Source organism: Strix uralensis, chromosome 12 (genome assembly GCF_047716275.1).
Source record: "Strix uralensis isolate ZFMK-TIS-50842 chromosome 12, bStrUra1, whole genome shotgun sequence".
NCBI classification, from domain to species: Eukaryota; Metazoa; Chordata; class Aves; order Strigiformes; family Strigidae; genus Strix; species Strix uralensis.
Window position 1 is genome coordinate 1,958,884 of NC_133983.1, and position 27,199 is coordinate 1,986,082.

Here is a 27,199-nt window from a genome sequence, read left to right on the forward strand (position 1 = left end):
CTGCACACAACACTCGCAAGTTTGTGCCCTGCAATAAATGGGAGCGTGTTCTTCCTCTGCTGAAAGCTGTGCTGGGGACACAGGCTTGCATGACTCCCAGCAGCACCGTGTTTCTGACTGCCAATTTAAGTGCCTTGCTGCCTCTGATGTGTTTGCACTGCTGCGCCTGGGGGTGCCCCCTCCTGCTGTGGCTGTAGGACTCCCTCACCCCAGGTCTTGGCTGCTGCACCAACATCCCTTGAACTGCAAGCTGCTGGGGAGGGCTGGGCGTGTGAGAGCCAGGAGATGAAGGACAGAAATCAGAGCGGTTGCAAAGTTAAAGCCTCTTGAATTTAAATCCTTTTGTAACACCTGTGCCCTTTTCAGCTTCCCCACAAAGACACCTCCTAGCTGGGGCAGCAAGAAACCCATGGCGGCTGAGATGATGATGCTGGGTTGCCATGTCACAGGGGCTATGCTGGTCAGACAGCTGCTATCTTTATATGTGCTTCTAACATTTAATTGCTCATTTATAATGAAGTATCATCTTGCAGCAGGCAGCCTGTCCTGGGCCACCATGCTGCTCGCCTGGAGAAGTCTGGAGGAAGGCTGTGGATGCTTGGTTTCCCTCGGCAGGTCAGTGACCGTGAGTGCCTCCCGTGGGGTACCCAAGGCCATTCACTTTCTCAACTCAGGAAGAAAACAGCGCAGCAGGGTGGGGGCTGCCGGACAGCGGGGCTCCCAGGAGGAAATGCGCTCACCCAGTGCAGGGAGGACGAGGCATCTGCCAGGGAGAGGAGGGAGGTTGACACCTTGTCTTCCTCAGGGGGTTCAGTGTGTTCCTGCAGCATTGCCAAAATCTCACCTTTCCTTCTCCATCAATCTTTGCTGGCAAAGTGGTTCACAGGAGCTGCAGTGAGCCTTGTTGGTGAAATAACCTCACTTGTTTTGTCCTGGAGCTCGTTTTGGAATGGGCCCCAGCACCACAACAGGGGTGTGGGGGGACGGTGGTGTGCAGGGCAGGTGTGAACAAGGAGCGGATGTGAACTTGGGTTTCTAATGTTTTCCAAATAGCAGCTGAGAGGCTAGGTGCATGAAAAGCCCCAGCTTAGTGGGTTCCTCCCCATCTGGAAGGTGGCAAACCAAAGATGCTCCGCAAATCCAGCCAAGAGGCAGAGAACATCCCAGTCCTGTGGTCATGAAGCTCTCCAGGGATGTGGGAGACGTGGGTTCACCCAGCAGGAGGAACCCCTTTCCCAGGAGTGTGTCTCAGTTTCCCCACAGTGTGCCTAAAATCACTGGAAGGGGGAGCAGTTAATGTAGGTATCTTTCAAAGAGGGCTTTGCTGGGAAATTACTGCAGTAATGCGAAATATGGAATATTTCTGTATGAAAAGCAAATGATGATCTGGCTGGAGGCTGACTGCAAGGCTGCTCCCTTGACTTTATCCCCTCACAATCTCCATCCCCCTCCAGCTTTCTCCATGCGCCTCGATGTCTGCATGTCCTGAGTTAAAGCAGTCTTGGCAGGAGCGCCAAGTCCTGCAGCCCAAGCGCCTGCTGTGGGAGGAAGGCAGTGTGTGACTTGAGGAGTGTTAAGGAAACTATAGGAACATTAGGAAATGTGTGATGAGTTTTGATAACCGGAGGAAGCAGGTCATGTCCTGCTTCGAATGAGGTCCGCTTGGAGGTATGAAAGCAGCCTGTGCCACGGTCAGGAATCAGTCTCTCTCATCAGCGCTCTCTGCTCTGGCTGAAGATGCTCTGGGCTGGCAGGATGAGGCTGGGGACCTTCGGCATCTTGCTAATGCTTGTCCACACAGCAGCAGCAGCCTGTGAGTTTGGGCCCTTCCCTTACCGTGTCACGGGGATCGTCTGCAGGATGACCAAGCCCGCGGCATTGCTGTGTAAGTGCCTGCTGTACGGGGCTCTGTCTCCCCCCACTCCATCAGGAGAAGTTAGTGAGAGATCAGCCAAGTGAGGGAGTTTCTTCCTTCCTTGGCTCTCATGGAAACTCTTTATCTAATAAGATGTATTAACACCTGCCTGGGAGCATGCATTCAAGCATGGGCACCTGAGCTGAATAGGCACAACTTCTCAAAGGAGCTAGAAAGTGGTCCCCAACCCCTCTCCTTAGCCCAGAGTTTTAGCATTGTTCCTCGTTGGGGGCTGATGTGATGGAAGAACTACAGCAAATGCGTGTTTGATTTCTCATCTCTTGGGGTCAGTGTGCAGAAGGGGAGAAACAGGTTTTCTCTGCTGCTGTGGGTTTATTTGCAAGGATTTGGGGGGCTCTGTGGGTGGGGATGAATAATTAGTGCTTTGCAAAGGGTGGGAACAGTTCTGTCCTATCCCCTCCAACAGTGGTACATGCAGAGGAGGGTGCTGGGCCAAACTAAGAGAGGGTATTTCTAGAAAGAAAAAGTCCTGTACAAGTGTGTGCCTGAGGCTGGAATGGACTGGATAACGTTAGGGAAATGGGTACAGAAACTTGAGTCTCAGAAGTTTTCCTTTGGAGACCCAACAGATGACTGCAATACAAGCAAGCAGCAACAGAGAAAAGCACTGGGGTAAAGTCAACAGCTTGTGCGGTGTCAGGACGAGCACAGCCTTGACCCTTCCAAAATCTGCCCCTAAGGTGCGGGTGAGGTTTGTGGAAGCTGGGCTTGATTCCCTGGAAACAGCCCTGCTGGTGACTATCGAGTCACATATGCTGCTGTCCCCAGCTGCCATCAGCTGTTAAAGTCAGGCATTTTTAATTTTTTTTTTTTAAATTTACTCTGAAGCTACTTCTAGTGCTTCTTTAATCTAATGAAAATGCCTTGGGTAGAACTCTTCTGTAGCGCTTTACAGAATTCAGGGTGTGGACCCAACTTTGCAGCCAGGAGAGACCGCAGTTGATATCTTTGCCCTTTTCTTCCACCCACAGTGAACCAGGAAACGGCGCAAGTCATTCAAACAGCGTTCAGAAATGCCAAATTCCCAAATATCACCGGGGAAAGGTCCATGCGGCTCCTTGGCAAGGTGGCCTATGAGCTGACCAAGTGAGTATCTCTGTGCTGGGGAGGTGCAGGCAGACGGGGGGAACAGAAACTGGCCTCAGAGGGAGCTTTGATCCAGCAATTCCTGGTGAAAGCAAAGGTCTAGATGAGGGCAGACACATTTTCAGATCTATGCCTTGCAGACAATTTGCATCTTAAGATTTAGGCTGCTGATGTATTATTTTAAGAGCTTTTCCGACTCCGTGGGCAGAGAGCAAGGCAGGGCATAGAACACATGTGTGACAAGGGGGATGGGAGCTCTGTCCCTGCAGGCTGGAGCTCCTGGGGCCTGTTGCCGACAGATGGTGCCCATGACACACTGTCGTGGCTGCCAGGGCCACCCTTGTCAGCAGGATGTCACTTGGCCAGGCTTTGTGACAAATACGGCTGGGTTTCGCTGTGTTGTTAACTTTTATTTGGGGACAACAAATGCAATGGTGCAAAGGACATCGAATTACTTGAGTGTGTCCAGAGAAGGGCAACGGAGCTGGTGCAGGGTCTGGAGCACAGGTCTGATGGGGAGCGGCTGAGGGAACTGGGGGGGTTTAGTCTGGAGAAGAGGAGGCTGAGGGGAGACCTCATGGCCCTCTACAACTCCCTGAAAGGAGGGTGCAGAGAGGGGGGATGAGTCTCTTGAGCCAAGGAACCAGCGCCAGGACAAGAGGGAATGGCCTCAAGCTGCGCCAGGGCAGGGTCAGACTGGCTCTTAGGAAGGATTTCTTTGCAGAAGGGGTTGTTGGGCGTTGGAATGGGCTGCCCAGGGCAGGGGGGGGAGTCCCCATCCCTGGAGGGGTTGAAGAGTCGGGTTGACCCAGTGCTGAGGGATCTGGTGGAGTTGGGAATGGTCAGTGTGAGGTTCATGGTTGGACTGGAGGAGCTTCAAGGTCTTTTCCAACCGAGACGATTCTGTGATTTCCTGCTGTGACTGTGGCTGACATAGAGCACTGCAATAAAATGGGGTTGTTTCTGCAGCACATTGCTCTGTGTTTCAGGTTTAAAGCAAAGGCAGGGGGGCCTCATATCCGAACACTGCAGGGGAGGCACAGAAGCAACAGCTTCTGAGTCTGGAATTGGTAGAGGCCCCTCAGAGACCCCATGTCCTCAGAACAAACCTGTCTCACCCGGTCACAGAAAATAGACTCAGGGTTGGGGACAAACTAAGTTTCTGTTGTTTCTAGCATCCAGGTCAATGGCTTGTCCATAGAGCAGAGCGAAGTGGAGCTCAAGGAGAACGATGCCATTCACATTGCCATTAAAAACGTGACAGCCTTCTTCAAAGGGACTCTGACCTATGGCTACGCTGGGGCCTGGTTGTAAGTACCTGGGGGCTGGCTGCTGCCAAGCACCATGGCCCCAGTCCTGCTGCTGCCTGCAGGCAGGACTGGCCCATGGCATGAGTAGGTGTGGAGGGTGCAGGAGGGTGCACGCTCCTCTGGATCTCTAGCAGCGGCAGCATTGCTTACAGCCGAAGCCAGACAGGATTTTATATGCTATTACTGCTCTTCTCATCTTGCTTTCTGCCTTTCTATTCTCACTGTCACTCCTTGCATGAGGAGACAAGATGGCCAAAGCATACAAGTTGATTTCTCCACTCTCCTTCACTGCTCTATAAACTCTGAGTGGGGAAAAAGGGGCTTAATGGTCCCATTCCAAGTGCTGCTAAGGCGGTGGTTTGCAATGATTTTAAGCCAGAGTATTTGAGACAGGCTGCTGCGTGCTGGGGTTTTGCACACCATAGTGCAAGGACTGATGTGAAAGGTGCTACAAAACCCACCCTGCAGCTGACAGGTGGTCAGGGAGAAGCTGCTTCTAGCACGGGCTGCTAAATATCCTCTCTTCTGCCGTTACAGTTTGCAGCTTTTTCATTCAGTTGATTTTGAAATCGAGTCTTCCATTGACCTCCAGATAAACATTAAACTGAGTAAGTAATGGCTGGGAATCGCTAGCTGTGGGGAGTCTGTGTGTGTGTGCTTCCTCCAGAGCAGCAGGACGGACTGGGTGGTGGGCAGCGAGCCCTGGCCGGCTCTGCTCACCTCCGTGGGGATCAGACAGCACCCAGGGGCTGGAAGTGGGTCTCTGCCACCCTGTGCACACAGGCTAGGAGACAACGTGGCCCTCAAAGCCCTCACAGTTTTAACAGACGAAGCAGAGGAAGCTGGTATAAATCAGTTCAGCAAAGTGATGCTGATTTACACCAGCAGCAAAGGAAGAACAGTTTGGTCTTCTGGACTCTCTTCAGGACTGACTTTTCATCTCCTGCTGTTCAGGATGACTTGAAAAAACATGTTGCAAAAGAGTGAGCCAAATGAGGGCTTTGGTTCAGGAGGTTTGAATGTTCTTATAGTCCATTTTTTTAGCTGTCTCCAGGTCAAGGTGTGCTCTGGGAAACAAAGCCTCTTCCTCGGGAAGGTCAACAGACTTAGACTAGAACAGGACAGAGACAAACTACACTCCTCCACCCCCCATAAGGGATGAAAGGGATGTGGGTTATTACATGTGCCTCAAAATACATTTTCCTCGTAACCTCCCAGAGGGAGAGCTGTGTGAAGCTCTCAACGACAGTATATCGCAATTTCCAAACTTTTTGCAATATGACTTAATTCCCTCCCCGCTCTTGTTTGTGGGTTGCACACACTGCCCAAGTTCTTCTGGGTGATGTTAGGGAACAACTGAATGCCTGACAACAGGAGCGAGCGAAGCTGGCAGGTATCCAAGTGAAGTGTGAAGAAGGGTGTCCGGCAGACTAGCTTGGCTGGAGCTGCGAGCAGAAATCCTCCACCCGGGTGCAAGGTAGCCCCATCTGCCCCAACTCTGCAGGGTCCTGAATCATTTGGAAACATCCCCCCGGAGGTGTGGGGAACTCTGCAGACCTGGAGCAGGGCATCACTGCAGAGGGGCAGCCAAAGTGCACTCGTCCTCCTCATCTCGGTAGCAAGTTAGCTATTTTCTTTCTTTTTTCTTTCATCCCTTGCAGTGTGCCAGAAGGACCAAGTGGCTGCTGATGCCTCAGACTGCTACCTGACTTTCCACAAACTCAAGCTTCACCTCCAAGGAGACAAGGAGTGAGTCCATCCCCCTTCAAAATCAGGCTTCACTTGCCCCTCTGCCCGTCCCTGAGTGCTTCAGCCCCAGTGTCACTCCCCGTGGGGACCGCTGGGCGGTCCCTGACCATCCTCCCTGTCTTACACAGACCGGGCTGGCTGAAGCAGCTCTTCACAGACTTCATCTCCTTCACTTTGAAGCTTGTTCTCAAGAGTGAGGTAAGATCAGCCATTGCCTGCGGACAGAGGAAAGGTTGGTTTGTATGCTACACACTCCTCTGCTCACATATGCCTGCAAGATAATAGCAATGTAATTTTAGTGCTTGCAAAAAATAAGACAAAGAAATAGAATCCCCAAAAAAACCCAGCTCGGACAAGATGAAAGGTTGTGCTGACACTGGGATCTCTGATGGTGCTGGACTCTGGCAAACAGCCCACAGATCTCACCGTGAGGCCCAGCTCTGCTCTACAATCCAAAATCCTATCCTCTGCCTTCAGCTTTCCCCCTCTCTTCCTCTTGTAGGTGTGCAATGAAATCAATTTTCTTGCCCAGGTGCTGGCAAATTATGTACATGATTTAGCAGGTAAATATCCTTGTTTTTTCTGATTTATTTTTTTATGTGCAACTTTTAACATTTGAGCTCCATCAGGGCAGTAGCCACATCCATCAAAAAAGTCCTTCAAAAATGTGTACAGGATCCCAAGCCCTCAAACAGCAAAATAAACCTTAGCACTGTTATGTTTTGAATTTTCTATATCAGTTTGGTTTTTAAGAGTGATTGCACTGGTTGAAAGACACATTTCATTTCATAAGGTATTTCTCCTTCATTATGTAATGCCCAGAGGTGTAGGATAGCTGCAGAAGGACTGATGTTAGCTAGAACAGGAGCATTTGTCCAGCTCTGGGATCCCCAGCATAAGAAGGACACGGGCCTGCTCGAGTGGGTCCAGAGGAGGCCACAAAGATGATCAGGGGGCTGGAGCACCTCCCCTGTGAGGACAGGCTGAGAGAGTTGGGAGGGTTCAGCCCAGGGAAGAGAAGGCTCCAGGGAAACCTTATAGCAGCCTCCCAGTACTGAAAGGGGCTGTAGGAAAGGTGAGGAGGGACTCTTGATCAGGGAGGGTAGGGATAGGATGACGGGTAACGGTTTTACACTGAAAGAGGGTAGATTGAGATTAGATATAAGGAAGAAATTCTTTATTGCGAGGGTGAGGAGACACTGGCACAGGTTGCCCAGAGAAGCTGTGGCTGCCCCCTCCCTGGAAGGGTTCAAGCCAGGTTGGACGGGGCTTTGGGCAACCTGGGCTAGTGGAAGGTGTCCCTGCCCATGGCAGGGGGGTTGGAACTAGATGATGTTTAAGGTCCCTTTCAACCCAAACCGTTCTATGGTTCTGTGATGTGCACTGGAGTATTGGGGCTGAGATATTACAGCATCTGTATCTGCCTGCTAATGGTTCCCAGTCCCAAATATCAGCGAAAAGGAACAGAATGTAAAACTAGAGTAATTACTCCTATTACCCAGTGGAGAAACTGAGTCAGTGAGCAGTAGCAGGATCAGCACTAGCACCCAAAGGAGTGGGACCCCTCAGTCCCATCCCTGTGTCCTTTTCTAACTCCTAGTCACCTTCTGCAGCAAGTCCTTAAAAACATCTGTCGCAAGCTCTGCTTAAGGTCATATTTCTGGTCTGAGGTTTTTGTGTTTTCTTCCTGCAGCAAATTTTGTCCAGGATAAGGATATCAGCGTTGATATCGCCCTTGCATCAGCTCCTTTAATAAAAGCAAATTACCTAGAATCACATCACAAGGTAAAGTAACCCAGGCTGCTCAGAGACCAAAGGTTTGCTGGCAATGATGATGTTTGCTGGAGGGCTGGCAAGTCTGCAGCAAGGGCTGATGCCAGCCTTTCGCCCAGCGGAGGAGCTTGCGCTCTCTTCTGAGTCCAGCCAGCTAGGCCTTCGGCTTGCAATGAAAATGCAGGTATTGACATCTTGTCCTGTCTCCCTGCTGCTTGTTGTGGCCAACATGCTTGCTTTCCTTTAAAGGGCCTTGTCCTGTACAAGAACTACTCCGATGTCTTCAGCGACTCTGTTTTCTCCCCGTCGCTGCTGACTGAGTCCCGAATGCTCTACTTCTGGCTGTCTGAACACAACCTCAACTCCTTGGCTTTGGCAGCGTTCTTAGATAAGCGCCTGGTGTTGACCTTCAGAGGGGAGAAGTTGCAGGTGACTTTCAGGGGTGGTTCCCTCATACATCATATTTTGGGGAGTACAAAATGCTCTAAATACTGTTTCTTGGTGAGAGCTAGTTTCTGTAGAAGATAGAAATCTATAGTCAGTCACTACACGGGATCCTGGTCTGAAATCGGTACTTTCTTCACAAGTATGTGCTACCAGGTAGTGTAATCCCTTAGAGTGATAACACCAGCTGATAGAAAACTTGTCTTCTGAGTTGTAAAGTGATGTGATTTTCTGTGGGAGTACTGAGGTAGAAAGGGGAGGTAGGGTTTCTACTGAGATAGAAACTCAGGAGGAACTCAGCCATGCCTCTGAACTACCCACACACTGCACATCAGTGCTCTGGCCCATGTACCCCGCATCAGGACTAACCATAACCTCATCTTTCATTTTTCTACAATCTGTTTCTTGTTTGTTTCTGAAGGCGCTGTTTGAAATGGAAGACACAGAAGCGCAGCGGAAGGCGGTGCAGATGGTAACTTTTGGTCCTATTCAGAGAATTTTATGTCAAACGAGCAGCTTCTCAAATGGATTCTGTTGCATTGTAACATCTTGTGTCCTTCCCTCGATAAGTTGAGTCTTGGGTGGGCCTGATGGTGAAAACCAGGGACTGGTGGAGAAACTGTTGTGCTTTGCAAGGATTTCTCCACCCTCTATGTTAGCACAGCTTCCCTGAAACCTGACTGAGCTACTGGGTTTGTGTGAACTGGAGGAGGAATTGGGGACTACAGAAGGGATGCAGCTGTGTGGCAAGTTGGCATGAAATTGGGATGTGGTATGGAAAAAGCCTGACACTTCTGTTGCTCCTTACCTGACCAGATTTTTCAAGGCACCTCCTATAATGACTCTGTGGCCAAGGTGTGGAGTCTCGCCCACCCCCAAATCTCTCTTCAGCCTGAAGGGACAGTCGTGAAGTCCTTGGTAGCAGCGGAGGTCAGCGTCTTTCCTGCGGGAGAAGAGCCCCTGATGGTTCTGTACATGGAGAAGGTCAGTTCTTGCTTCTCCTGAGTATGAAGACCTTGGGACAGGCCCTGTCCTGAGTCTGGACCACTCCTGATGCTGAGGGATAGTAATGGCAGGGAGCCCTTTGGGAAGGGTGGATGGCTAAACCATGGGAGGTGGAGAAGGCATATCAGTTCCTTTTAACATTCCCATCTCTTCCCTTGACATCTGAGGCTGGGAATGATGACAGTGGCTGTGTTGGCTCAACACCTCCTCTATTAGGCCAGCCCATCACTGGTATGCAAGGTGGTAAGTGCAGTACTAGAAAGCTCTGATGAGCCCCCATTAACCTGCATTGGACACAGTGAAACTCCTTCAGCTGAGGTATTTTAGGAGAGAATGAACGCACCACAGGAATGTATGTATTTTGGAATCTCCTCATTCCCAAGTTTTAGCTCTGACCCCCACTTAGAGGATGGTTGTCTCTGAAATGAAGATACAGCTCTGAAGAATGCGAAGCTCAAAATATCACTTTTTCCTCTATGTATGCCTGTATGAAAGTTCCTGCTTACACTGTGTTTTACCCCAGACTGCTTTATACTGAATCTAAGGAGGCAGAAAAAAAGAAATGCCAACAGCCTTTCTGTCATGGGTAACAACACAACAAAGCAGTATGTTTGTCCAGCCTTGTAATTATGGGCTGGTACAGACACTAAACACTGCCTAAAAGCAAAACCCTGCCTGAAGATAGATCAGAGTCTTTATAATTTAAAGGGTTAAACTGTAATTGAGAATAATTCCGTCCTGCCCTCTGCAAGTATCCTATGTTAGCAGGGCGTTACAGGGAAATATGCACAGCTGGATTTTGTGCTCCCGGTGATATCTTGAAACAAATTTCTGGTAGGACTGCAGAAGCACTGAAGGAGAGGTGGTCCCTAAAATCATGGCTCTCGGGATGTGATCTGGTCCTGGCCTGCCAGACCCCTGGTTGTGTCCTGCAACTGGATCACAAAATGCTCCTTTTAAATGAATGTTTGCGTACAGGCAAAATAAGAAAATGAGCCTAAATGGCCAGAATTCCAAGACTGCTTTATTTTTTTAATTTGGTTATAAATGAAAACACTATGGTAAGATTACTTGTGGTAGCCCTGGCTACCCTGGGGCTGGCCTCTCCACATCCATTCTGGTGATCTTTCATGTTGAGACAGATGGTCATTGGGAAACAAAACCCTACATAACCATTTCCTTCCTTATGCAGGATTTGGTTCACAAAATGGTAAAAGCATCAGTCCTGTGGATGAGCCAGTCCAGAGCCCCACAGGCTGAAGTTGTGGGCATTGGGTGGGGGGGGAAGTTCGTTGTGTACGAATGGAGAAGGAAGATGCCGACCTTCTCTAGTGATGTCTGCAGGCAAAGCCAGAAGGATGTTGAACTCTGGGTCATAGAAATTAAACCAGAATTTCCAAATGCAACTCCCCGCTGTAAGGCAAGATGAGCTACATCTCAACTCTGCCGTTCATCTCTGTGCAGGAAATCACTGTCACTATCCAAGCTGCCTATGCGGAAAAGAAGCTCATTTTGCATGCTTCAGATTCCAGGTCAGTATTGTGGTGCTTGTGGGTTTCATTGCCTCTTTTAGCCCAGCAGCACAAAAAGAGGATCTCTGCCATTCTGTCACTTTAGTGACTGTTTTCCCCCCTTTTTCCTTCCCTTCAGCATAGAGTTTAAAGTCTTTAAATGCACAGCTGATCCAAGTGGGGTAAGTTCCAAGAAAGTATTCTCTAGGCCATTTGTAGCTAAATGATGTCTTTGAAATTCATTGTATGAATTTACTGGCTTTCAGAATGACCTGTCCATAAGAAACTTCCTGCAGACAATGATCTCCGTTGCTGGAATTCCAGAAGTGATTTCAAGTGAGTTTTCCCTTTGGGGAAGGGTCAATGTACTTCGTAAGGTGTCTAACATCAGATCTCCCAAACCTAAGCACTGAGAAAACACATCAATAACCCTGACAGCTGGTGAGGGGGAACCACATTACTGATGTGAATTTCTGCTGGATTCACTTGGGAAATGGGGAACGCTTTGTAAATGGCTGGGACAAAGGAAAAGTGAGTTTTCCGTCAGGCTGAAGGTTGTGGGGCATTGGGGCACAATTAGCTTTTGGCAACAGGCAGACAAGGTTGTAGTACACGATGAGCAGTAAGCCAGGACAGCTGTACTTGTAACTGGATGGGTTTACTGATTCCATAGGGATTGAACTAGCTTTGACTTCACTGATGAACAGCAAAGGGCTTCATCTGTTTGAGATCAGAAATCCTGAGATCATCACAAGAAAGGTAAGCAGAGTTCGGACATACCTGACTCTCAAAGCCCTTCTTGGGAGTGTGGCATAAACTAATATAATACTTTTCTTTTTTCTCCTCCCTTTTTAGGGATACGTAATTGTACAACTTGACTTTAGCTTCCCGAATCATTTGCTTCTTGATTTTCTTGAGAAAAGATTATAGAATTGATCTCTTCATAAAGGAGTGTAGGAACTTGTGTACAAACAGAAAGATTGTTTGTGAACCAATTAAAAGACCAGCTGATTTAAATCAGCTTCGGTTGAATTTTCTTTCCTTTTCCTGAGAAACACTCCAGTTTCTGTGCAATTGTACTTCCACAGAGCCTCTCCTCTGCAAGTCTGCACCTCTACACACACTACCTTTTCAGGATCTTTAAAGGCCTTGTGTGCTTAGGAGTAAGGGTTGGACTCTTGAGGTGCATGGGCTGTGGGTTAGCACTCATGGGAGGCGGCAGAAATGGGCTTTGCCCACCTTTTGGTGTCTCTCTGTTGTTATGGTTTGGAAATGCAGCACCTTTTGCACTGACCCTGGTTTTTGTTTTTACTGTGAGCCAAGAGGCTTCTGATTTTGACAGACTTCAGCAACTCAGATGACATTATCAAACTCCAAGTAAACTCAGAACCACTTATGCTAAAACACCTGGGTATGGCTGAAAAAAGGATATAGGCAAGAATTTTCAGTGCAGTACTTTAACAGAGAGATCTCGTGGCCTGGGTACTCTCGTTACAGAGCCTGTAGACTCTGTGTAGAGCTCTAGGGAAATTGTTATGCCCATGTTGTTGCGACAGTATGAGCAAACTTGAGAAAAGCAATAAAAATGATAAGGAAGCCAAAGAGATTAAAAGAGAAAGTGTATCTAGTCAGACAGCAAGCTCCTCTTCCTTCCTACTACAGTGCAATAGTTTATCTGAAGTGGCTCAGTTGTTTTCCTGTACCAATTCATGCTTCCCTTCTTTAATTTGTCTTTTCACTTGGAAGAGATCTCAGGCAACAAATCTAAGACTGTAACGGTGATCACATTAACAAAGGCAGAGGATGATGTTCTCCTCCCACACAAAGTGATATTAAAGTTGGGGCTTCCATGAAGAGCCCTGCCAGGCTGGTAGCAGGACGGCCTCAGTTTCTTGAGCTCCCTGGGCATGGTGGTTGTTCCCTCATTGCCATGGTTGTCCTCCCCACAGAATGAGCCAGGCACCTCTGACCTGCTCCTCTCCCACCTTCAACACCAGAGGCCTCCGAGCTCCCCCAGTACTTCCTTGCTCCATGTGACTCCTGGGTTTTGTCAGGGGTCGTGGTGCCAAGGCTGGTGGAGAAGGCGACTGGGGCACTGGGAGTGAGCTGAGTTTACAGGTTGCTCCATGGCAGCCAAGGAAAGTTTATCTTACTGGGTCTTAACCAGCTGTGTCTGTGACACAGCAGGAGCCAAGTGGTGCGAAAGGTGTGCCACCACAGTGTGGCCAAGGTGGCCTTGGAGCCCTGGTGTAGTGGCCAACTTTCTACCTCCCTTCCCACCCTGTTCCCAACACCGCCTCCCCTGGCTATTTCAGTACCGGCTAAGGGCTTGTCTGGGCTTCCTCCTGCTCTAACGCCACCAGTGCTGAGGTGACATTTTCCCTCTCTGCATGGCAATGTCTGCTGAAGATGATGGGAACTGGCTTCTGTCAAGAAGGTCCTCCTGAATGATGTCCCACTAATGAGCATTAATAAAAAAGAAATAATAATAAAAAAAAATGGCATTAAAAATGCGGGGTTTTTTTTTCTCTGCTGAAGTGGGGAAGAAGCAGGAAGACGGCCCGTGGACCCCCAGAGGGTCCTGAGCTGCCGCCCTGGGGGGCTGTGACACCCACCACAACATGGCGGCCAAGACCCCGCCGGGCGCTGAGGGGCGCCGCGCCTCGCCGCGAGCCCCTCCGCAAAATGGCGGCGCAGCCCCTCGCTGGGCGCTGGGGTCCGCGCCTCGCCGCGCCTGGCGCGGCGCCCATGCCGCGCACTCATGTGCTTTCCCGGCAAAGCCGCTTGGCTGTCGGCCGGTTTCGTTTTCGGTGTCGGGAGGGCCGCGGCGGGGCGGCCCTGAGCTGCGGCCGCTATAGGAGCGCGCCGGAACGGACCGGCAGCCGGGTGAGTGCCGGGGCGGGGAGGAGGAGATGGACGGAGGTCTTCCTTTCGCCTTCTCCCTGGCGGAGGCGTCGTGCTGTGGCACCCCATGAGGGTTTAGATTTGGGGAGGACTGGGGGTCTGGGTGCGCCCTTCCCCATGTTCAAGCCTAAGGTCAGAAGCATTGCTGGAGGTCACTTTTGTTCGCAGGCGCTAGGCACAAACCAGTATCTCGGCTTTTCCAAGCCAGAGTTACATATGGGATGGAGGCCATCAAGGACGACATTGGGGATTTTTAGGCACAGAACTGTTAGTTTGGCCATAGAGGGGTTGCGTTGGTGGTGCTGTGACAGCTTCTGGTCTGGTGGAAACACCAGTGGGGGCAGCGATGGGCCAGATCCGGGCAGGTAAGGCCTCAAAATGGGGCAGGGCACGGCCGGAGGTGCTGCCCAAAGCCCCCCCAGCAGCCCCCCACCACCCACGGACCCCTCCATCCACCCCCGGGCCTCTCAGAGCGCCCCCCCCCCCCCCCCCCCCCCCCATCCCCGGTGCCATGCTTGAGGCAAGACAACCAAAGCAAGCATTTCTATCCAGAGATGGGGGTGTTGCTGGACCTGTTTGTGTTTTGTTTAGTTTTTTTCTGATAAACGCATTTCAAAACAGCGCTGTGTGCCATATTGCCTTGTCTGGGACTCGGCTGCAGGCTGCATCTGGTTTTCCAACGTAGCTTCTCTGGCATCTAGAGAAATATTAATAATATTTCATTGTTTGTTGCACTCTATCTGACTAGATCTCAACATCTCTGTGCACACACTTCTATCTAGAAACCTGGGGTTTTTCCTCAAATCATTCACATCTACTATGTTCTCACTTAAACCTTGTTCCCATTCCAAAGGAAAGGCAGGGTGCTTTTTTCTCTTAGATATAATGGAAATGGTAAGTAAATGTTTCCCCGTGTGCCAGAATAATCAGATGTATGCATATAAATAAAAATATTCCCATTGTAAGAGCCTTAAACACAACAAAGAGTTTACTCCACAGAGTGTTTGCCTCCAAGTCCCATTTCTTTGGACCACTCCCTGAAAGCTTTACCTAACTTACCATCTAGCTATATATTTTACAATAGGAATAACACTCTTCTGCTGATCTGATGGGGTATTTTTGCTCATCTCACTGTTGCCACAGATGAGTTGCAGTTGGGGATTCCCGGCTGGTTTTACTTTCATTTTGCTCTTTGTTTTCTTCATCAGGTCACAAAAGGCACTGAAGGGCTGTGTGCCTCGGGAGAGTGGTGGGTTAGCAAGTGGAGAAATCAAGGCAGTGGACATTGTCCCTCAGCTCCTTTGTTTTGTGACCTCCCACTTTTGTTTTCGGTGGCGCTGCTCTGTTTCTGGGCTTTTGGTAAGTAGCACGTGCTCCTCGGAGCGTGCAAGAAGTTGGTAGATTTGCAACAGGGAGCTTCACATTTCGGTTTTATTTTTCGTGGCTGGGAATGGCGTGAATGCCAAGATGGGGAGGGGAGGTGAGGCGTGCTTTTGCAATGTGTTTTAGTGGTGTTTATGCATTTGAAGGATAAGGGCAAGGGTCAAAAACTTTCTGGCTCTTGGGAGGTTTTTGTGCTTCGTTTTGAGCTGAGAGGCATTTTACTGTAGGTCACTGCCCATCGTTTCTTATGGTCTTACTTAGCAGAGCAGGAGTAGTATAGGAGCTGTTCAGTATTGCCTAAGCTTTCATCTAACTTTTCAGTGTTGTTTTGTTCTTGAGTATGAATCTTTCATTAATTCATACGAGTCTTGTCTTTGCCTGAATGGCTTTCAGTCTTCATTGGTGTTAAGGTCTGATTTTTAATTTATTTAATACAGTCTTATTAAGTAGGTGGTTCTTGGTCATCTGGGGAATAAAGTCAGGGCATTGCTCTCTACGGATTTCTACTTTTTGGCTGGAAAGATGTAAAAGGAAAGTCCCTAGATGATCCCATGGCTGATCAAGGTCTGAAAGTCCCTTGACTGATCAGCCTACTGGGAAATGAAGTTTGTTTTGCAGGAAGCCCTGTTATTTTGCAGTTTGTTTAAATTTGAAATGTTTAAATGTTTTCTTTTATGCTTTTAAGGTAACTGAAACATTGTTTCCTTTTTCTAATGTGTGTTACTATTTACATTCTTTATTTCTATAACTGATAATATAACACAAATTTCATAATAAAATATTTTGAATGAAAACTTGCAGAGTCCTTCAGGTTCAGAGTTTCAGTTTTTGGCATCATGAAAATAGCCTGAGGAGAAAACTGATCCTGGTTAAGCCCAATTTTCTTAGCATTTCACCAGGAACTTTTTTGTTGTTCTTGTAGAATAGTGAATGACAGACATTAGAGAATTTCTACAAACGGGGTGTTTTACCCACGTTATGATGGATCCCAGAGCTGCCTCACTCTTTAGATAACGCATCCTGAAAGCTTGATCTGGAATGGGAACCTAGGTAAAGTCTTTCTTGCAGTGATACTGTATTATAACAGTATATGGTGATGCTGCGTAATAACCGACTTTGACATGGTTTTGACCTAAAGAGTCAGAGATTAGTAAAAGAGCGTACAGTATCACCAGCTTTGCTCTTATCACATGTCTGCTTCGCTTTTGGAGCGCAGGATCGGAAGAGACTGATTAGGTCCTTCCCACCCAGTCCTCTCTTGTAGCACTCAAGTCAGGTCACATCCCTTTGCTGCATTAATTTAACTCAGTCTCAAAACATCCAAGGCTGTTGGAAGAGGCAGTACAGAGAGGGTGGAGAGGGGTGCTGGATTATGAGGGAAGGGGTATCCTCTTAAACATGAGCGGGACAAACCTCTTGAGCAATATTACCTCCAGTGCTCCAGCCTGGTGCCTGCTTTTTGTTTTTTCTTCAGCTTTTGGGTGCGTGCCATGCCCAGCAGCGATGTGGGGAGGTGATGTTCTCTCCATGCAGTGTGCCTCAGGGAGTGGCGTGGCTCTGCTGTGAGGTCACTCCAGCATGAGCATCCCTTTCTGATGAATTAGGAGTTGTCTCTGCTCAGATGGGAAGGTCTTGGCTCTTTCCAGCAGAGCATCCTTCTGTCTTCCACTTCTGTTTTGAGTTCTTCCCTTGGCTCCATAGAAATCTCCCACTTTCCTTCTTGGCCAGGGCAAGAAGCAGGCAAAAATAAAAAGCCTGAAGGCCTGTGGCTTATTTTTAGTGTAGATACCTGAATGGTCAGTGCGGGGGAGAGCATCTCTGGGGAGTGAGGGCTGAACACTAGAGCAGGTGGGCTCCACAGCACAACTGCCCTGTCCCTCCACCCTGGTGGCGGTGGAGTAGCTGCTGCTGTTGGGTTGGGAACATGCTTGCTCAGAAAATGGCAGTTACTGGGGAGTGGCACTGTGTGCACCAGCCTCCTCAGGGGATGAAAGGACTACCCAACAGGATGCTTCCACTCAACAGTGTTACCGGCTTTTTGTTGAACTAGGTTGGTCACTGTCCCGTCCCCACCCCATGTAAACTCGGGTGTTACAGCAACTCTGGGGTTTTTCCCACACCATACACTGTGCAGCAGTCTTGGGCCTGGAAGGACTGTCCCCTCTAGATGCAAGACAGGTAGTTGCTGGGGGCATGGAGCATGGAGGCTGCTCCCTGTGGTTTCTATTTCTCAGCCTTTTTGAAGACATGGTGATGGTGGTTGTAGGTGGAGCTGGCTTCCAACATCCATGTAGGCAGCTGTCTGCTGGAGATAGCACAGTCCTGATGCTGCTGGAGCCTGGGCTGGGACCCTGCTGCAGAATGTTTGGAGGCGTGCAGGATGGTGATTGTTTTTCTCCTCCCTTTCCCTGTGGTAGGAGTGGTTGGACACCAACCAGTGTCAGCTGCAATTCGGGGAGAAACTTCCTTTTGCCATCTCTGCTGAGAGGTGGAGGGGCTGGCACTGGCTCTGGTGACATTTTCTGCCCCCTGTACCTGAAACTTGTTTGCAAGAGCTGTGTAGCCTCAGAGGATCAGCTTTTCACAGGTTTTTTTTCTGCTGTGACTGACTGCCTGACGTGAGCAAGCTGCTGCTGCTTCTGCATCAGCTTCCATGGAGGGGCTAAGAGCAGCATGTTGACAGAGAAGACCAGCTCAAGTCAGGCAGCAACACCAGGAAAGCTGTGATTGCCTTGAAATGTTCCTGTAAAGCCTGTCTTCACTTGCACCTTAGGGTACAAGGCTCAGTCCTGCATTTTCATCACACCAGTAGTGGATCATCAAATGTCCAAACATTGTGGTCACTGCTGGTTTGAGTTGAGGTTGCCACCTAGAGATGAAAAGCTCCACAGCTGACCCCAGGATTAAAGGCAGAGCTTCTAGATGTGTGACCCATATAATCGCCCATGCCCTTTTATATCTACATCCTGCTCTCTTACTATTCCTAGGCATCTGCACCGAGTGAGGCAACTGCATGTAGGCATGCACCGTGCATTGGGGTGTCACTGTGTGCTGAAATGCTGCCGCTAGCAGATCAGTTCTTCGTCAGGGTATGGAGCAAAAGCCACGTTTGCACTTGGCGACTGAAAAGAGGCTGACCACACAACAATGCAGGTAGGAGACTGTATCTTCATGGCTTTGCTGCAGGAAGGAAGTGGAAGGTGACATTGTCACCAAAGCAGAAAGGAGTTGTTCATCCCTACAAAACGAGCAGCAAGAACAGCTGCCTGAGCACTTTGTGCAGGGAAATATCTTGCTCTTAGAGTCCCACGCCTCCCCAGAGGTCCTGTTCCCGTGAAAGATACTTGGCAGATGGCAGCTGCAGCGATACAGACATCAACAGAGCTGCTCCCTGGCTGCTGCCCAAGAGGCTGACTCCTGTTGTTCCCTCCTGTCCCTTGCAGTACTGCTGTGTTAGGCACTGTACAGACAAGCACTGTGGTGCTTGCACTGTGTCATGGCTGGGATGGGCTTTGCCACACGACACTCTGAGAGTAGGACAGATGAATTCTGGGTTAGATCAAGGGGTAGAAAAGCAGATCAAGTCATCAAGGGCTGTGCTGGCTGCTCAGCAGCAGGACTGTGTGCGTGAACATCTCTCACTCCTATGCTCATTGCTATCCTTTCTGGTTTCATCCCTCCAGCTCCCATTTCAGAGTGATGATCTAGACCTGGAAGGAGCCATAGCAAGCGCCCGTCCCCAGTTAGTGGAGTTCCTCAGTCACCGTCCTGGCTGGCTGCTCACGACCTCCCAGCGCTTCCTCCCAGGGGTGGCCCTGAATGGCCTGGATAGCATCACCGACCACAAAGAAAAAGTCTCAGTGCTCCTTGAGCTGCTGGAGAAGGCTGGCCCTGCCACCTGGAAACAGTTTGCACAGTACCTCTGCATGGAGTGCGACCTCCCCCTGGATCTGGAGATACTGCTCATGAGTTCTGCGGGAGAAGGTAATGGGGATGGGGCCAGCTTCCTCTGCCTGTCTCCAAACACAGCCAGCGCCTTGGCCACCCGTAGCCAACAGACCAGTCTAGGCAGTGAGACCACCAGTGCCCCCACTTGCACGGTCAGTGCCTCGTCAGTGAGAGGTGGCAATCCTCTCTGTGGTGTCCAGGCAGCTACAACCCTTTTTAACCAGGCCATTTGGTTTAAAAAAGTGATCTGAATTTACTTCTGGTTCACCTGTGTGTCTTTCACCATAATCTCTGGAATAAGAACAGACCCTCCAAAAATAGTTATTGCTAGCAAAGAGCAATAGTTCACATTTTCAGATGTGCTTTTTATCATTGCTGTGCCTTGCTGGTGTTGGTGAACACTGTCTTTGCTCTTTCAGTAAGAATTGGCCTGATTTGAGGATGGAGGGTTCTGTGGACCTTGTGGGAACCTGCGTGGTCATATCGTCTGGATTCCTGAATTGGAAATGTCTCCCAGGGCACAGTCACTTTGCCCAGAGAGAAAATAGTGTTCTTGAGACACTAATTGAGTCTATTTGAAATGTGAGGAAAAATATATACTGTGCTGTAGGGATTCCTGACTGCTTTTTGTGAGAGTGGAGAGCGTCATGATAGCCGTGGGAGAAAAAACATTGATGCAATAGTAGCTCAGGCATCTCTCAATGGCAATGATTTTCTTAATCAGAAAATTTAGCTTCAGTTCATATTTCTTGGTGAGAAAGCTTATTTTGCCAAGTTTTCTCTTTCAGATTTCTTGGTGGAAGGTTTTGAAACTGCTGAAATTTGCAGAGGTATTTTTTTCTTGGAAGTGCAACTTTTGGCTTAGAAATGTAAGTTGAGGTTAAAAAAAATGAGACATGAAAAGCCAAAACCAATAAAAATTGTGCACCTCCTCTCCAGTAAAGCTGAGATGAAATTTTTTGATAGACTGATTTGAAGAAAAAAAAAGACCACCTTTTTGTTCCATGGATTTTCAGTTGCTATTTTTATTTTCCTGATCCAGAAAGGCAAGAAATACAGAAGTCTTAAAATACTCACAGCACAAGAAAACCACTTCCCCGTATTTCTCATTAGCAATTGAAACCAGTGGCTTTAGAGAAAATAATGGGACCTGTAGAGTGCAGTCAGTGCACTGTTTGTTGTGGGCTATACACGCAGTGTGCACGTGCTCTCCTTTATGAAGCCTGTGGCACCAGTTAAGCTGTGCTTCTCCCTTACTGGGTTACTTTATCTGGTTATTAATTCTTTTCTGTTAATATTATGCTTCGCAGGAAGTCTTACACAACGACTCCTCCTCAGCAGTACTGTCTTTCACATGCTGCTTGCAGTAACTTGTCGTTACTTGCGTCACTTGGATGGATGCAGCCTTTGGTAACCAAGTGCAGCAGCAGTTCCTTTTGGAGAGGTGAAATGGGGGAAAGATCAGACAAGTAGCAGGGAGCAAGGACTGATGGGGACTCTCTCTTGGGACTGAAGCTGAAACAGATTTCAGCCTTTTAATGCTGTGGCATATCATAAAAGATGATGTGCTTGGGATGAGTAGTGGAGAAATAGTGGGATCGAGTCTTCCAGCACCAGAACTGTCTTACTTTGCTTTACATGGCACACAGGGCAAGAGTCAGGATATTTGAGCTGTTGAACGGATTTTGGGCGAGGCTGTGGCACAGCACACGTGCCCATTGAGAGCCTTGTTCTTTGTTGCTTCGTGCTGATGCTAGAGTTAGAAATACACTACAACTACCTGAAAGGAGGTTGCAGAAAGCTGGGGATGAGCCTCTTTAATCAAGTAGTAAGTGATAGGACAAGAGGGAATGGCCTCAAGTTGCGCCAGGGAAGGTTTAGACTAGATATTAGGAAGCATTTCTTTACAGAACGGGTAGTTAGGTGTTGGAATGGGCTGCCCAGGGCAGCGGCGGAGTCCCCATCCCTGGAGGGGTTCAAGAGGCGGGTTGACATAGCGCTGAGGGATCTGGTGTAGCTGGGATCTGTCAGTGCTACGTTAACGGTTGGACTGGATGATCTTCAAGGTCCCTTCCAACCTAGATGATTCTGTGATTCTGTGAAATGAGTACTGCACTCCCAGCTGGGAAACACTGGAAATGACAGTGAGAGGAATTAATGTACGAAGGCTTCCCCTCTGATTTTGGAGAGCAGTGCTTTCAGGCATGAGTTTATCTGAACAGAAGAGTGCTGGTGGTATGTGGACTCCTCTGTTTGGCCTGAGCAGGATCTCCCTGTGAAGCTCTGTGAGTGTTGTCCGTGGGGCTGGCTGTGCTGAGTGGGGTTTTTGTGGCAGCTTAAGCGGCACAGTGAGTCAGAAAAGGCCCTTGACTGGTCTGTTGACTGACTACCAACAGAAACACCTCCTTTGCAGGCTTTCCTTTTTGGCTGCAGTGTGGTTTTAGATCAGCCAAAGCTACCCATGCTCTTGAGTTTGTTTGTATCATAGAGAAAACTTGTTTCACTCCTCCCTTGAAAGCAGAGGTTAACTGTATTTTAGAGCAATCTGAAAGGAAAAGATCAGATGAGGAGCCTGAAACCTGGCTGTGTTGCATGAGCCTTTATACTGAGTCTTGGTTTGTACCGCTGTGTGTGTTGCGAGCTGCGTGCCCTTTGACTTTGGCCAGCAGCACCCCAGATTTCAAGAGCAGAATGCTCACAGTAACTATTTCATTTCCAATCCAACTCCTTTAGGTAACTTAAGCCAGAAGCAAGAAGTATGCACAGATGTGAGTGCCCAGTCGTCTGTGCTGAAAGGTAAGGCTGGAACAGACCCTGGGGTGCTATGCTCTTGGAATTTACCTTCTCTGCCCGTGGCCTGGGCAGGGCTAGAAATGTCCCACGTATTGGCCACAGCACTGGCAAGGTGTGGGGAAGCCCACTGCAACTTCAGGTTTCCTTTCTCTGCTCTTGGTGCTTTCCAGATGAACCTCCCCTTTTTAGTTTTCTCTCCCCAAATTTAAAAAAAAGCCATGTTGGCCCTGTGTTTGAGCTCAGAGGGCAACTGAGTGCTGCACAGCCTCTCACTACACCCTTCCCCCCCAGCGCTGAGAAGCGGAAAATAAGCAAAGATGCCACTCACTCCCCTCTTCCCCCCGGTGCTGGGAAGGAGGGAAGCCAACAACCCAGGAACTTGAGATAAGGACAAGGAGGGATGACATCGTCCTTTAAGGCACAGGCAAAAACCAGACTCATTAGGGGAAGAAAAAAATGAACATAAATAATACAGACACTAACAACACCGCTTAACAGACAGAGTAGGACCGTGAGAAGCATTACCACATCTTCAAAACACCTTCCCCCATCCCTCCCTTCTTCCCAGGCTTGGCTTTTCTCCCGATATCTCTATCTCCTCCCCTCCAGTGGCTCAGGGGCAGGAAATGGGGGCTGCAGTCAGTCCAGCTGCTTCTTCCACCTTGGCGGGGAGCAACTCCTGGCATTCCTCCCCTGTTCCAGCACAGTCCCTCTCTCACAGGAGACAGTCCTCCACAAACCAACTCCGACATGAGTCACTCCCATGGGTGTGTGGGTCACCACCGCATGTTGCAGCCCTCCCAGTGCTGAACTGCTACAGTGGGGCCTTCTTCCCATGGGGTCCCAGCCTTCTTCGGGCGCAGTCACCTCAGTCAGCGTGGGGCCCCCCACGGGCTGCAAATCAGTATCTGTTCCTCCTGTGACCTCGGTGGGTGGCAGTGGGGGGTGGCCCTGCCATCTCACCACAGGATACAGGGGAGTCTCTGCTCCAGCCCACCTCCCTGCTTCCTCCTCCTCCTTTCCACTGACCTCGGTGTTTGCACAGATGTTCTCACAACTCCTCCTCAAAACTTCCACAGCTCCTCCCAGGCTCCCCTTCTTAAATATGTTATGGCAGAGGCACAGCTAATTGGTCCCCCTTGGTGCAAAGGTGAGTCTGACTTGGAGCCGGGGGAGCTTCGAGAAGCTTCTCACAGGGGACCACCACTGTAGCCCCCTCCCCGGCTACCAAAACCACCCCGCCACTCACCAAGTTGGGTGGGAGTGTTGATCTGCTCAAGGGTAGGGAGGCTCTGCAGAGAGACCTGGACAGGCTGGAGTGATGGGCTGAGGCCAACTGGAGGAGCTTCAATAAGGCCAAATGCCGGGTGCTGCCCTTGGGCCACAACAACCCCCAGCAGCGCTACAGGCTTGGGGAGGAGTGGCTGGAGAGCTGCCAGTCAGAGAGGGACCTGGGGGGGTTGATTGACAGCCGGCTGAACGGGAGCCAGCAGTGTGCCCAGGTGGCCAAGAAGGCCAATGGCATCCTGGCTTGTGTCAGCACTAGCGTGGCCAGCAGGGACAGGGAAGGGATCTTACCCCTGTACTCGGCACTGGTGAGGCCACCCCTCGATGAGTGGGTTCAGTTTTGGGCCCCTCACTCCAAAAAGGCCATTGAATGACTCGAGCGTGTCCAGAGAAGGGCAACGGAGCTGGTGCAGGGTCTGGAGCACAGGTCTGATGGGGAGCGGCTGAGGGAACTGGGGGGGTTTAGTGTGGAGAAGAGGAGGCTGAGGGGAGACCTCATGGCCCTCTACAACTCCCTGACAGGAGGGTGCAGAGAGGGGGGATGAGTCTCTTGAACCAAGGAACAAGCGCCAGGACAAGAGGGAATGGCCTCAAGTTGCGCCAAGGAGGGTTTAGACTGGATATTAGGAAGCATTTCTTTACAGAACGGGTACCAGTCAGGCGTTGGAATGGGCTGCCCAGGGAGGTGGTGGAGTCCCCATCCCTGGAGGGGTTTAAGAGTACGGTCGACTCAGCGCTGAGGGATCTGGTGGAGTTGGGAACTGTCAGTGTTAGGCTAATGGTTGGAGTAGATGATCTTCAAGGTCTTTTCCAACCTAGACGATTCTGTGATTCAAGCCCAGGACACCCTGATTCTGCTGAGAAACTCATTTTAGTTTCGCTACTCAATGGAATCTCTCAACCACTCTGCAAAATCCCCACTTTTTGTGCTTTTACTGTTGGCTCATTGGTAGGTGGAGGAAGTCGGTTTGGTTTTTAAAGGAAGAGCAGAAAGACTTATTCAGGAGTTGATCCAGCAGAAACCATTGCAGAGTTGTCACTCAGAGCTTAAAAGAACAGGTAGTAGTAGTTCTAGGGCTTTCTTCAGGGGTGAATTTGGGACTGAATGCAAATCATGAAGTGAGGGATTTGTTTTCAAGATCCCTCCTCTTCCCCTGTCACTTTGCAGCGGCATCCATCACCCAAATGTCTGTCAGAAGCCTTTGGTGCAATGTGAAAATACTGAAGGTATGTGCCACGTTCTGAGCTGCCTCCTCAGTCACCAGATACGCAGTTTCCAGAAAATGAAACACCAGCACAGGTCCTCCTCGTGTGAAGAGTCTCACAGCAGAAAGAGTGAGAAAGGGTGTGATTCTGGCATCCGGCTTGGTGAGAGGGTTAATGGTGGAGGTAGCAGCAAAAGGAATCCAGATTATCACAGAAAGCTGCCATCAGTTTGCTAAGTCCTCCTGCAGTGTGTGCTGGGGGAAGATGAAGCAGCAGGAAATGAAGCCTTGTGTTCTGCAGACTGCAGCATAGAGGGGTCACTGAGCCGGGACCCTGGCAGTGCAGAGAACAAAGTACAGCCCTTGTGTCCTTACGTCCTGTTGAGGTGCTTAATGCTGGTGACAGGGAGTGGGTTGGTGCTGGATTGCCCGTTGGTGAAAAATAGATGATTTGAAGGAAAAGCTGCTCTTCATTTTTTTCCTGCTGTGTGAATTTGGGGACTGGCTAAGGCTCACACTCGCAGCAGCAGGAGCTTCTTGCAGAGCTGGCTCTGGTTCTTGCTGAGGTTTGCCAGTTCCCTCAGTACCTTACAACGTGTGTGTTTGCACCTGCTGTTTGCATTCCCTGCTCCTGGCCAGAGGCAGGCGCTTGGCCCTGCCCTCCCTGAGCAGTGAGCGCTCCCTGCCTTGCCGGTGTTACCCATTTCAAATCGTAGCTACCAACCTACCCTTTGCAGTTCCAGCTGTTCATATGGTCACAGAGACTCTTCTGCATCTGCTTTTCACTCAGAGACTGCTTCTGAGTCACGGCGCTGCAAACCTTTCTGGTCTGCAGACAGACTGCTGCTGTGCTGCCCTAGTGAGTAGGTGGTCAATCTTGCCAGTTGCTCACGAGGAAACTTTCTGTGGACATGAGATATGTCTAGTCATTGATATTTCCTGCTCCTGCTTTCTTTCAGGGCCATCACATGGGTTTATCCTACTTTGGGTGGACTTAAATCCTGAGGAGGAGTGGAGAATGATTGAAAGAAATTGGGCTGTGAGCCTTGCTACAGTGTGTAGCTGGGATATGTGGAACTGCTATTTGGTTTTTCTTTGTCCCAAATCTGCCAAGCTTCTTTCATACGCTCAGAACCACTCCCTCCGTGCCCTGTGTCACTTTGCAGTGCTTGTGGTGTAAGTCTTTGATTAGGCTGTCTGTGGCCCTTAATGCTCTCTCTACTTCTGTATGCTCCTCCAAACCCAGAATTGCACATACCTTTTTTTTTTTTTTCCTTTTTGCCTTCCAGCAGCTGTGCTGCCAGTAGGGTCATTTCCTAGGATGCTTTTTGATGGGCTGTTACAGTTTTTTGCTAAGGTTTTGGCACTGCTTAGCACTGTGCTTCTAAGCAAATGAGGGGATTGAGCAAAAGGATGTGAGCATCATTTGCTAAACCTAACACATTTCTTGCAAAACATGCCTTTTAAAATTCATATTGTTTCCTGCAAAGATTTTCAAAGTCAAGCTTCTACCAGCAGCTTGTACCTCCCTGTTTCTGATGTCCCAGCTGCTGTTGGCTGAGAACAGTAAGATTTGGATATTAACAGCTCTGTGAAGCACAAAGTCATGTTCCAAGATTAGCTAAATGCTGAATCATTATAGCTGATCATGTGTCCCAGGGAAGAGGAAGGACCTGCTTGACTTCTCTGCAAAAACTCAAGTGGCTAGAACAGACAAGTAGCAGATCACACCATGGCAGGCAAGATTGATGTTATCCGCTAGGAAAATCTGTATAAATAAACTGAAGTGTTGGAATTAATTGCCTGGAGAAGTTCAGGGAGCTCCATTACTGAAGGTCTTTAAACCAGCCCAGACCCCTTGGTCACCCCTGAGAGCTGTAGCATATTCAGGGTGGGACAAGAGGTTGGATTAGCCTCGTGAGAACCAGCCCAAGCTGTCTTCCTATAGCTAGATGCACCTCTGCTCTTACATCAACATTTGCAAAAGCAGTTCTGTAAATTCAGCCTGAATTTGCAAATAGTTTTGACTCTCTGATTTTGCCTCTTCAGCTCCCCAAATGCTTTGCTGGAACGTCTTGCCCAGCATTAATACGCTGCCATTCAAAATGCTCTTTTGACGTGTTTCTGACTTTTCAATTTTCAGGGTCTGCTCGACGTCGCCATAGCAGCAGCATCGTGAGTGATAAGGCTGTTAAACAGCAACGACTAGGTATGTAAATGTTCCAGAAGCAGAGCGGTTATGTGCTTCCCTCTGAGGAAGGACCTATTTAACTTCTTTGCAGAAGCACCCAAGAAACCAACCTTCCGCATTGAGGGAAACTTTTGTTTAGTATCTGCATAAACTCTTAATGCAAGAGGTTATAAAATACACAGGCAACAGGACCTGGCAAATAACAAGAAACCTCAATTTCCATTTTAGAGATATGTTAAATCTACCTGAGGAGAAGGGATACAGATGGCATAGGCTACTTAAAGTGTGATTCACTTTTACGTCATCCCTGTATTTGCTTTTTTGTAACCAAACCAGGAGACATACCGACAATCTAAAACCCACTAAAGGCTTCACAGTTTCTCTAGCACATTAAAAACTTGTATGATTTCAGCTCACTCTAAAGTAGAATGAGTAGAATAAAGTAGAATGAGGTAGAGTGAGGAAAAAAAAGTGAACTGAATGGATGAGCGATGACAAAGTTGAGCCAGAGTAATTCCAGGAAAGACTGGGTAGCCTGAGCAGACCGGTGTAACACCAGTGTCCTCATCCTTTCCTTCATCATCTGCCCTTCTTTACGCATTTCTGCCTCTGCTTTTAGCCTTACAAACCCCGTGGTCCAGCAATGCCCAGTGTCTGGTGGGGGAGCACAGGGA

The 27,199-nt window shown here is 49.2% G+C and overlaps 2 protein-coding genes across 6 annotated transcripts in view; both read left to right on the top strand.

Moving 5' to 3' along the window:
* The first annotated feature begins 1,686 nt into the window (after positions 1 to 1,686).
* Positions 1,687 to 11,834, top strand: CETP (cholesteryl ester transfer protein). The gene is made up of 16 exons (XM_074881719.1): positions 1,687 to 1,885; positions 2,908 to 3,022; positions 4,198 to 4,332; positions 4,870 to 4,940; positions 5,994 to 6,081; positions 6,210 to 6,279; positions 6,584 to 6,644; positions 7,775 to 7,866; positions 8,104 to 8,283; positions 8,720 to 8,770; positions 9,115 to 9,282; positions 10,768 to 10,835; positions 10,954 to 10,996; positions 11,081 to 11,150; positions 11,488 to 11,573; positions 11,670 to 11,834. Exons 1-16 carry the CDS (start codon positions 1,738 to 1,740, stop codon positions 11,742 to 11,744), a joined length of 1,521 nt encoding a protein of 506 aa, XP_074737820.1. The 5' UTR covers positions 1,687 to 1,737; the 3' UTR covers positions 11,745 to 11,834.
* A 1,773-nt stretch (positions 11,835 to 13,607) lies between these two features.
* NLRC5 (NLR family CARD domain containing 5) overlaps positions 13,608 to 27,199 on the top strand; it is a 52,997-nt gene continuing 39,405 nt past the window's right edge. For 4 of the 5 annotated variants that reach the window (XM_074881148.1, XM_074881151.1, XM_074881150.1 and 1 more), the window contains exons 1-6: positions 13,608 to 13,700; positions 14,927 to 15,077; positions 18,089 to 18,254; positions 18,785 to 19,085; positions 21,783 to 21,845; positions 26,478 to 26,543. In XM_074881148.1, coding sequence (XP_074737249.1) covers positions 18,249 to 18,254; positions 18,785 to 19,085; positions 21,783 to 21,845; positions 26,478 to 26,543 — 436 coding nt within the window. In that variant the 5' untranslated portion in view covers positions 13,608 to 13,700; positions 14,927 to 15,077; positions 18,089 to 18,248. The remainder of the gene's footprint in view (positions 13,701 to 14,926; positions 15,078 to 18,088; positions 18,255 to 18,784; positions 19,086 to 21,782; positions 21,846 to 26,477; positions 26,544 to 27,199) is intronic. The other variant, XM_074881149.1, reaches the window with a different exon arrangement.

What these genes read in the sequence shown, in the direction of transcription:
- CETP (XM_074881719.1), top strand. Translation starts at nt 1,738, where the DNA reads ATGCTCTGGGCTGGCAGGATGAGGCTGGGGACCTTCGGCATCTTGCTA. An exon ending in ACCTAGAATCACATCACAAG is followed by an intron (nt 7,867 to 8,103) that starts GTAAAGTAACCC and finishes TTTCCTTTAAAG; the next exon opens with GGCCTTGTCCTGTACAAGAA. An exon ending in GCACAGCTGATCCAAGTGGG is followed by an intron (nt 10,997 to 11,080) that starts GTAAGTTCCAAG and finishes ACTGGCTTTCAG; the next exon opens with AATGACCTGTCCATAAGAAA.